At 44.0% G+C, this 11,203-nt stretch overlaps 1 protein-coding gene across 1 annotated transcript; it reads left to right on the plus strand.

Moving 5' to 3' along the window:
• The first annotated feature begins 2,698 nt into the window (after positions 1 to 2,698).
• Positions 2,699 to 7,446, plus strand: LOC119349454. The gene is made up of 15 exons (XM_037617494.1): positions 2,699 to 3,113; positions 3,231 to 3,308; positions 3,458 to 3,507; positions 3,604 to 3,657; positions 3,857 to 3,909; positions 4,210 to 4,282; positions 4,573 to 4,634; positions 4,737 to 4,805; positions 5,396 to 5,504; positions 5,816 to 5,886; positions 5,996 to 6,096; positions 6,361 to 6,456; positions 6,568 to 6,635; positions 6,949 to 6,994; positions 7,122 to 7,446. Exons 1-15 carry the CDS (start codon positions 2,949 to 2,951, stop codon positions 7,200 to 7,202), a joined length of 1,176 nt encoding a protein of 391 aa, XP_037473391.1. The 5' UTR covers positions 2,699 to 2,948; the 3' UTR covers positions 7,203 to 7,446.
• Positions 7,447 to 11,203: the final 3,757 nt, after the last annotated feature.

Below are 11,203 nucleotides of genomic sequence, written 5' to 3' on the forward strand. Positions count from 1 at the left end.
GAGATACCTGTAGTGCACCTTTATAGTCACCCAGTTACGTTGTGACGTTTGGTACACCCAAAGCATTCCTACAGTATCCGGGAGTTGCACAATCTCATGGTCTAAGGAAATGATACTTGACATTAGAAAAGCTTTAGCATATGAACTACACGATCTTTGTGCTAGGCTTAGGATTGGGTCTTGTCCATCACATCATTCTCCTAATGATGTGATCCCGTTATCAACGACATCCAATGTCCATGGTCAGGAAACTGTGACCATCTATTGATCAACGAGCTAGTCAACTAGAGGCTTACTAGGGACATGGTGTTGTCTATGTACCCACACATGTATCTGAGTTTCCTTTCAATACAATTATAGCATGGATAATAAACGATTATCGTGAACAAGGAAATATAATAATAACTAATTTATTATTGCCTCTAGGGCATATTTCCAACATTTGGAGGGGGGTTGGGTTGCACACAAAAGAGGCCTTTGCGGCTACCCAATTAACCGTTGGAGTATCAAACGGACTCCAAATGGCACGAAACTTGACAGGCGGTCTACCGGTGGTGTACCAAGGCCGCTTGACAAACCTCGGGCCATTCCAAGAAAGTTTAACACCCGCACATGAAAAGAGACAAGGGGACGCCGGATGACATGGGAGTGTCAGATTGCAAAACGGACAACGGGGAAAATGCTCGGATGCATGAGACGAACACGTATGCAAAATAAGATGCACATGATGACATGATAAAATGCAACACACAAGCAAATGACATGGCAATGATGGCGAATAACTGGCGGACACCTGGCGCATCGAATCCGGGGCGTTACATTACTTTTCAATCTATATCATAAAAATAGCAAACATATTTATCTTACCTTAATATCTCTATCAGATCTCATCTTCGCAAGTTACCGTGAAGGGATTGACAACCCCTTTATCGCGTTGGTTGCGAGGTTCTTGTTTGTTTATGTAGGTATGAGGGACTTCTATGGAGCCTCCTACTGGATTGATACCTTGGTTCTCAAAAACTGAGGGAAATACTTACGCTACTTTGCTGCATCACCCTTTCCTCTTCAAGGGAAAACCAACGCAGTGCTCAAGAGGTAGCACACACCACCACAATCCCCCCCCATCGTTCGTCATTCCGTATGGGAAAACAACGACCACTAAGGGAGATAGATTGAGGTGGGCAGTGTCATGCGGGTGCCATCCACTTGACCCTTGAGTCTTGAGTTTGAACTCTAAGTAAACCAACATCAAAAACAAAAACCTCTTAAGTAAATCAATGAAGTACACTTAGAAAGGAAGAAAAAAATATTCCAAATAGAATATCAATAATTGTTGGTTCCTCTCGTCACATGTCTGAAAACAAAATTAGCCCATTGCTAAACTAGAATAACACTTTAACAAATGTCGCGCGATGTGCCAATGCGCAAGTCCTACCGGTAGGTTTCAACAGAGGAGAAGAGGTAGTTGTACGGTAATACACACACCAAGTCACTAACTACTACCTTCCTTTTAATTTACAAGGCACACCTATATTTATACGTCATCAATTTGGTTAATAAAATATATACTATTAAATTCGCATTCAAAAGAAGTTCTAATTATATACTTCATATGGCAAGTACTCTCTCTGTAAAGAAATATAAGAGTATCGAAGTAGTGGTCTAAGCGCTCCTATATTTATTTACGGAAGAACTTAGTAATACCTCGTTTCTCCAATTTATGATAAAGAAATAACACGCGTGCCTAACAAACCAAAAGAGAGGAGTATGTGACCAACATCTTGCAAACACCCGAGGATATATTAAGTACTCCGTACTACACACATTACTACAAGAATGGATGACTTGACATGAGTAAACCAACAATATGTCTTGATGATCATGTACTAATTGTTTAGTTCTAAAAAATAGTAATGTACTGATAGTCAAGTACTAACCAGATGTGTTGTGCCTCGAAGCTCCTTTTCTCTATTGCGATAAAAGGGACAAGCCATTCCTATCATTCCTTGTCATCCAGGCCCCTCCTCCCCCGTTTGCCACTCTGGTGGTTTGGGGGGGGGGGGGTGCGGTAGATCTATGCTATGGTGCAGCAATTAGGCTTTTAAGATTAGGATCCGCTTCTCGATGGCGGTGTTGTGGTGGTGGTGACGGCGCTGTGCGATTTATGAATAATGTTTCTTTTACTACTGGTCAACTTCGATTGCTGCAAAGGGGTCGTTTGGTCGCTACTCGTCTGAAGCGGTGGATCTGGATCTGTCTTTGTGTTTTGCCGGTAACTTTCAAAGCCACCGTCCGAGTGGACAACACTTTGTTTCTTGGTCCTCCAGTTATTTCTCTCACCTGTGAAGTTCGGTCAGCTTTGGCTTCACCGGGAAGGTAATGAGGTTAGGCCTTCCCCGATCTGTCTGGCCGGACTCGGGGTGGTCGTCCAACCCTCTTCGCCACATTCTTATCTTGGCGGCGATTCTCATATCATTGTCACCGGCGTCTCGTGGCTCTACTCAACATAGGTCAAGATGCGAGATCGAGTCTAGGAAGTGGACGGCGTCATTTTTCTCAAGGACCTATGTTCAGTTTTCTATTTATTTAAGGATGGTGTTGTAAAGACTGGTTAACCATAATATTTTGCTAGTTGGCCTTTTTTTCAGAAAGGGGAAACAAGATACAATCTCACGGTGGTGAGGTCAAATTATCAGGTGGCAACGGCAGATAACAAAGGCGGCGGCCGGCGGGCGGAGGCGACGCGCACGGCACAAACGCTGCGGTGGCGTGCCGGGGCCGGGCACCGTGCCACTGCCCCCAATTACTCAATTCCTTATCACCCCCGCGCCGCGCCGCAGCGCCAACGACCAAACCACCGCGCAGGCGCGCAACCGCACGCCACCCTCCGTCAGTCGGGTCGGGCGGACAGCGACCGGCGCGTGCGCCAGCGAGGGGGCTGGATATAGATGGAGGCGGGCAGTGCCGTGGGGGCGCGATCCACTTGGGCACCAGCCGTCCGGAACCGAGACCGAGGCCAAGACCGCGCCTTGCCCCGTCGCCGGGTCCGCTGCCGCGCCGCCGCCATGCCGCCGTCAGTCCGCACGGTCTCCATCCCCTTCGCCGACCTCAAGGTGCGCGTCCCCCCTTCCCCTCGCCTCGCCTCGCGCGGCGGTGGCTGGTTTCGGCCTTCCTCTGGTTCTGACTGACAGACTGACGACGTCGATTCGGGCGGCGGCGGGGGGGTGCAGGAGCGGGGCAGGGACCTGAGCGGCAAGATCGAGGAGGGGCTCGGCCCCAACGGGCTCGGCATCATCTCCATTTCCGACGTGAGTGCCCTATCCGGATCGCGCCGCCGCTGGTCGTCTCTTGCGATTGCGTACGGCGGCATTCTGTTCTGACAGAGCCAAGTCATGGGGCTCGTTTCTTCAGCCAAACTGAATTTTAAGCGTGCCTTTTTGCCTTTTTGCGCGTTCAGGTGCCGGATTTCCCAGCTCTGAGGAGAACGCTCCTGCGCTTGGCGCCGAGGTATGCCCGTGTGTCTCCCGCCTCTCGTTTCGGTGCAGGATTCAGTGCCGAGATGTATGGACACGTCTCTGATATCTCTTGCTTGCTGTCTGTCAGAGTCGCAAACCTCCCTGAAGATGTGAAGAAACAACTTGAAGACCCGGATAGCAGGTAGTATTAGTAACCGGTTATATATTTTTTCATCTAGAATTCAGTTACGACTGCTATACTTCAGAGATACTAATTTTGGTTGCTTTATAACCTGTTCTTCTGTTCATGTCAAATTTGATAGTCATTGATCATAGCAGTGATGCTTGTGCAAAGATCACTAGCTTAAAATGATTTATATACTATTGTGGTTGCTGCATAGGTATAATTTTGGCTGGAGCCATGGGAAAGAGAAACTTGAATCTGGGAAACTAGGTAAACATTTCCTCCGTTTATTAATTCTGCATCCTTGTGCCACCTGCTGAATGATTGTTGCAAAACGACGTTAACCTTGGGGACTATTGAATTTCATTCCCAGAGTTCACTGTGCAGCATGTCCAGTTTCGCTTTCAAATTCTTAGTTTTATGTCAGAAAAATGAACTTAGCTATTTCATAAGTAAATCGATTGCAACAGTATTATTTTGAACACACCAGAGTATTTTTTTTCTCTCTCGAAGAACTTGTATATCTTGGCATAATTTTAACTCATAATGTAATTCTGATCATCCATGCAGACACATTCAAAGGCTCCTATTATGCCAACCCAATTTTGGATGTCCCTACTACTGATGATGTCCTTGTAAGTAGGTATAATATTTCTACTTAAAAATATCATCTCCATTTAGTAATAATATTTAATTCTATGAGATTGCCCCAAAGTTTAATTTATGTGATGAGATCTTAGTCTATATTATATATCTGTGTGTCACTCAATTTTGTGACATGTGGTTGCTACTTATTCTGAGAAATTCTCAGGGAAAAGACAAATAAATCATTTCTACATTTTCGGATTAATATTTCTGAATGCCTCTTGAGCTGCAATATTATATGACTTATGTTTGCCATTTCATGATATCTAATGGTGCTTTAATCTGCAGGTACCCATCATACTGCCGACCAAATATATGGCCAGCTGATCATCTTCCTGAGCTTGAAATAGGTATGACTTGACTGACTGTCCTGGCATTGTAAAGCTTCCTACAACAGTTCATGACTACTAATTCACAGCATTAAAGTTACCGTCACATTCTTTCATTAACAGCCTTTAAAGCTCTTGGAAAGCTAATGTTGGAAGTTGGCTTGATGTTGGCTCGTCATTGTGATCTCTATGGTATGTACTGTGCAAACACTATGTAACTCAGTATGGTTCTGTGGAGGAACATAAATTTTGCCACATAGAATTTTAATTCCTGCAAAGCATATATTGGTTATAAAGTCTTCTATGATGATTGTACAATTGAAAAGGAAATGACCAGCTGAATACCCAAATTTTTATAATGTGTTATGAATTTAAATAGCAGATGCAAACTCTGTTATGAATGGCCAGTAGTGATACTCAATGTAACAATGTATTTACATAACTCTAGGGATACCTGAAACTTTCTTAAGATTTTCATGGACAAACAACATCCATTTGTCTTTGTAAGATCTCAAGTAGTTTATAGGCTAAAGTGTGCTTGATCTCCTATTTCAACATGGAAGCAATAATTTGCGCATCTGATGATAACTACCACGTTGTACTGCAATATACGAAAGGAAAATATTGGTATTAAGAAATATGTATCGTGGATATGGTATCCATAAGTGTCTTTACGAAAAGGTGACCTCCATATTAATTCTAGGTCTTCTAATTGTGCTTTACTTTTGAATTTTGGTTTACCAATTATTATTCAAATGGATCAACATCTGTATATTTTGCAGTGATGCAGCACGGAGTGGGACCATATGATGGTGAAAGTCTTGAGCAGACAATTTCCCGTTCAAGGTGTCACAAGGGGCGTCTGCTGTACTATTTCCCCAGACAATTCAGGTACATTCAGCATATGTACATGACTCGTAAAAGAAACGTTCATAAAGAATTATTTTGCTCTAGATGGTGAATACCCCTGTAACCTACAGTTATGTTGGAGTTTAAGAGTATTTAGAATGGTTTATTGTGGTTTGGTGGTTCTGCACTTCCTTTAAACAGCCCATCGAGGATAATAGCATTAGCAAACTATACTATCACTTATGAAAAGGCATATTACACTTGGATCAAATCTTAAATTCTTTCTTTCCCATTCAACCAAACTTTCCAGTTTTTAGTTGTAACAATTGATATTAACTTACCTCATATAACAGCACACAAAAAGAAGGTGGTGATTCTGTTTCATCGTGGTGTGGATGGCATACTGACCATGGGTCTTTAACAGGTAATACACATCTTATCTCCATTCTTTTCATGTATGTAGCTGTCACATTTGCTATGATTTTGTCTTGAAGAAGTATTTTTTGTAGCTAATAGTTTGTCTGTTCATGCAGGACTTACATGTGGCCTGTTTATGAAAAATTCAGTGGAGGTCCCCTGTCCTGATAGTGCAGCTGGGCTGTACATCCGGACTCGTGATAACCGAGTTGTTAAGGTAAGCTCCTGCGAGTCCCAGTAGCTTTCTCATCATATAAAGATAAGTCATCTTTACATTAGCACATGTATAAAAAAAGGTATACCTGTGCTTGCTGCACTGGGAAATAGGCACCCTTCACAACCAGTACCAACTATGCTCCCCATCACTGGTTAAATTGTTGCACATAGTCTGTGTTGACACACATTGGTTAAATAATTGCACTGAAACTATGTTAACATTCTCACAACTCTGCGTTTATTTGCTGTTGGTTGGATACTGTAGGTTACATTTGGGGAGGATGAATTAGCTTACCAAATTGGGGAAACTACTGAAATACTATCAAGAGGTCGTCTATGTGCAACTCCACACTGTGTGCAGGTATTATGTCGAAGAGCTTAACAGCTAACCTAGTTTTGTAGTTTACAAGGTAAATTAGTGTTCCAAATTTCCCACGGTTGTAACTTCTCATACCGCCGCTGTTACTTTCAGGCACCCAGCAGTGAGAATGCTTCAAATGTTGAGCGCTCTACTTTTGCAATGTTCATGCAACCAGATTGGTACGTGCAAATTTTCTACTTAAAATTGTAAAGGTGGTGTACTTTTGCTGTGATGTGATTAACCATGTTATCTGGGCTTGTTTCTCCGCGTTAACAGTTATATTCAGTAAACTGTGATGTACAAACATTAGAATCTATACTCTGTGCTGAATGCACTTCTGTTTTCATGTTGGACCAGTTAAGCTAAACCCGGGAGAACCGGATTTCGTAGTGGTATCAATTAATCCGGAAGAACTGGGTGGTTACTATGGGTTCTTAAACATCCGCTTACTTGTACTAAAAGAATAATCACTCTTTTATAATTGTTTTGCAGGAATGGGACGCTGAAGTTTCCAAGTGAAATTCCCTATCACCAAGAGGTTTGCCATTTAACCATCACAAAATCTCGCTACACTTATTTTTTTTTCCTTTTTGCAATGAAAGTTCAACTTGCATATGCTTTTTGGTTCTACTAACTAAGGTCTGTTTTCTGTAAACATCTGTCAGTTAATTCCACCAAACGGAGCGCTTACGTTTGGAGAGTACTCAGAGAGACTGGTGAACAAGTATTACCAGGGGAAGACGTGACTCCTGTGACGATGAGGCGCGGAGAAAAGGCCCCAGTGAAGACACAATGCTACCAGGAAACTAAAATCTTTAGCTAGTCGTGCCTGCAAATACACTTCCAAGTTCCTAGGAAGCATAAACAAAATATAGGTGTACATTACATCATTTCCGTACCATGCGCGGTTGTAAAAAAGATGCAAAAAGGTGACCTGTTCAAAACTGTATAAAATAAGATGAAATTCGTGTACATGTAGTTTTTGTCATAGTCCTAATTTGTGTATGGAATGCTCTATTTTTTACACACTTGTGGAATCCAAAAGTGTGCTATTGCGAACGGGCCTTGTAGCCTAGTGGTTGCAGCGACCTTAGTAGCACCCCAGGTCCTGGGTTCGACTCCCGGCGGGAGCGGATTTAAACAGGCCTAGGTACATGCTCTGAAGTTTTCTTGAAAACAATGCCAAGAATTACCTCATTTAGTTAAGAAAATTATAGCTAGCTCTAGCGGTGTCATGCTTTAGCAACAACGCCGCAGCTAGCACATCGATCCTGCTTCCACTACTCCACCTGTGCGCACACACACCTGCGTACTACATCTCATGTTCGTCACCATTCCCGTTTTTTTTAAACTGCACACCGTAGAACAAATGTTCGCCAGTATGTTACAAAAAGGGGAGGAGAAAAGAGAAGAAAACTAACAAAAGAGACCTAGAGAGAACAGTTCTAGGACTTGGCCAATTCCAGTTTTGGGGAACATGTTCATCATGGCACTAATTTTTTTAGTAAACCACTGCCGAAATTCTTCTGAATATTTATCCTTCAACTTGATCGTGAGTCGTTCTAGATCTTCCTCCGAAGATCTAGAACGACGTCATGGAGTTATTCTTCCAACAAATGCTTGTACATTTTCATTGAAGAGTAATTCTGAGGTTGTCCAAGGCACTGCCACTTGTCTTTCTCCGAAGGTGTCAAAACAGGAATGATGTCATGGAGTTGTAGAAACTGCTCATGTGCTTGGTTTGAAAGAGGTAGATGGAAGTGCTCAACCCAGTCCTAGTGTTCAGCAAAGTCCTTAAGTGAAATAACCTCATCTTTGGAATACATAATTGATGTCCACGTGATTTTGGGGGGTGTAATGGGATGCAAACTAAAATCCGGAGAAGCAGCCATGAGGAAGGGCCCGTTGTTTATGGAAGCACTCGTACACACACGCAAAACAACACCCAGTTTCGTTTTAGTGGGTGAATGGGATGCATCCGATTAAACCAGTCGTCGGTAGTCTGATGTCTGTTGTTGCTAACCAGAGAACATTCACTCCATTGCGCAAATATTTGTGCATGGCATCCAATGGCCAACAAGGCGTTCACACGCGACACGTTAGTGAGAAACGTTGGGTGTATAGCTTTTCCGATGACACGATGTTTTTTGCGTTTTCTCAAGTGAGGATAGAGATAGAGCGTATAAATTGAACGAATCCCCTGCTAACGTGATCGAAGACAACGGGGAGAGTATTGACGATGTCAACCGCTGAAGTCAAATCGGACGGTTGCCGACAGACCAAGCAGTCAGTCCCTCCCTCTAGGTCAAATCCATTCTCCGCTTCCAGGCCGTCTGCCGCTCTTGGGCTGCACGCTTCTCCTCCAAGGATTTCTGCAGCCTCCACATGGCAACATCCAAGGTGCCACCACAAGCACCAAAGCTACTACTTGTCTCCCCCACAGCAGAATTGGACTCCACCACAGTATGCTCATACCCACCGTCAAGCTCAAGCTCATACCCACCGTCAAGCTCAAGCTCAAGCTCAAGCCCGAGAGATGCTTTGCTCTTCACCGTCGACTCTGCCCGCCGCAACTCCGTGGAAATAGTGATGCCCTCACCTTGCTGTGGACTCACCCTTCTATTTGATGCTGTCGCACCAGCTTACTATGTTTGCAATGTCCGGACAAGGGAGTGCCCTTCAAGTGGTCCCTGTTTGCAAATTATGCGGTTGCTCATGCAATGGTGAACAAAATACCACCTGTGTTTGCCAGTGGATTTCTGCACTGGTTGACCAATCCTTCTCTTTTCTTCAGAAGGCCAAGAGCTGCATGCTATCGTATCCTTTTCTGTTGCGGAGGAAACCTTCGGATGTGTCCGATCACCGCCGTTCTGGGGACCAAGAGAGCACCTGCGCTCCCGGGCCCAGTCAGAACGAGAGCACCTGGCTGTGGTGGATGACCGGCTGTGCATTGTCCGGGACCTTCGCAACAGAGCCCCTGACGGTAGCACCTTGGAGATTTGGGGGCTGCTGGATTATGGCTCTGGTGATTGGTCCCTCAAACATCGAGTCGATTTGTTTGGGCAGGCCAGAAGTGAATTAGGTGAGCCAAAGGTTGTGAGGGTTATTGGTTCTGTCGGCAATGCCACTTTGGGGAAGAAGATTGTCATTGCTACTAGCGAGCGTTGGGTTGATGAAAACTTTCAGAAGAAGGTCTACACCTATGATCCTAGGTGCCAAGTTCTGGAGGCCGTTCTTTCGGTCACCGAGACACACCCCCGGCTTACGACGTTTGATCCCTGGTTCAAGATTTAGCCTGTTTGAAGAAATCCTTGCTCCAGTGTATAAAACGGATGATGAGCTAGCCATGCCATATACCCTGGCTAAGTTAACTGTAGAAACTACTACTACATTTACAACCTAAATCAGCCATACCGACGATATTTAGCAGTGGCTTGGATTGATTGAGAGTGAAAACTTCAGCTAAAAGACCAAAGGGGCCAAATGAAGATGAAGACGAGCAGGTGATGAATATATGAGGTTTATGGCCAAAAACTAACCAAGATGAGCAGAGTATACGTACTGTGCTAGCAATGCAGAGAGTTCAAATCAAGATGCCGCAATTAATGCTTTACCAAAAAAGAAAATGCAGCAGTAAAAAGAGGATGTAAAAGTACTCCTTGTGCGGGCTGCAACCAAGTCAAGAAAAGTGGTTGAAGATTGTGCAGCAGTCCGGCTGCAACCAAGGTTGGAGCTTCTTCTGGAGAACTGGCTTCTACATTGAACAACAGACAGAGGAGCACAAGGAGAGAAATTCTTGAGGCAAGCCCGGGTGATAAAACCAACAAGGGAGCGTCCCCCAACATACACATGATTAGGGTTTGACTGACAGTCGTGCACGACGAATTGCGAAAGCGACAAACTGAAACTGTCAACACTGAATCTATCTGCCGTGTGTCTTGTTCAGCTGTGATGACGCACGTCAACTTCAACTCAGATGAACTCAGTTGCCTAGAAAACGTGCTCTATGCCTCTATCAGACTCCATTTCTCTAACTATTTTGTGTGGTCACAAAAAACATCCCAATTCACAGCGGGCCAAGTGCATGCAGCGGACGAGCTCTATGGAGCTCTTTATTTTTTCACCGAAAGTACTATTTCCACACCTTAAAAATATATACTAGAAACATAGACATATGTTTGTAGTATAGACGTACAAAACCATGTGACGCTTGTGGTGAGAAATCCAAACTATTTGAGAAAAAAAATTATACAGGTACAAGATTTCATGAACACATACGTTCATATGTGATGTGCACAAAAAGACAAACACATAGATTAAAATGTGCTTTTTCTTTGTTGTATTTGGCCAGATATTTGGCATTTTTTCCCGCAAAAAAAAAGATATTTGGCTTTTTTGTGGCATACAAATAATCAAATTACTTGATGAAACTTTACGCATACACCATACTTGAAGGGCGTACATATGTATTTATAGAGAAAAAATTGAGATTTTTTAAACGTTTAGCCCGTCCTATATTTTCATCCATGTTTCGCAGGAGCCAGCCCCCTGAACTTTCACCTCGCCTTCTTCTCCTGCATGGCCCCTTGATGTCCGGCCGACCCCCGCCCTGCAGCCTGCGACCATCGCACCACCGCCACCGCCTCCCCCGCCAGCGGATCGTACCACCGTCGGCTGCAGACGCCTCCGCCGCTCGTACGTTTAAAGAAGGAAATAGGAGGCGTGTTACAGACGTCGATTTGTTTAC

Source organism: Triticum dicoccoides, chromosome 1B, assembly GCF_002162155.2.
Source record: "Triticum dicoccoides isolate Atlit2015 ecotype Zavitan chromosome 1B, WEW_v2.0, whole genome shotgun sequence".
In the NCBI taxonomy this organism is placed as follows: Eukaryota; Viridiplantae; Streptophyta; class Magnoliopsida; order Poales; family Poaceae; genus Triticum; species Triticum dicoccoides.

What these genes read in the sequence shown, in the direction of transcription:
- LOC119349454 (XM_037617494.1), top strand. Translation starts at nt 2,949, where the DNA reads ATGGAGGCGGGCAGTGCCGTGGGGGCGCGATCCACTTGGGCACCAGCC. An exon ending in CTCCTGCGCTTGGCGCCGAG is followed by an intron (nt 3,508 to 3,603) that starts GTATGCCCGTGT and finishes GCTGTCTGTCAG; the next exon opens with AGTCGCAAACCTCCCTGAAG. An exon ending in ATGTTCATGCAACCAGATTG is followed by an intron (nt 6,636 to 6,948) that starts GTACGTGCAAAT and finishes ATTGTTTTGCAG; the next exon opens with GAATGGGACGCTGAAGTTTC.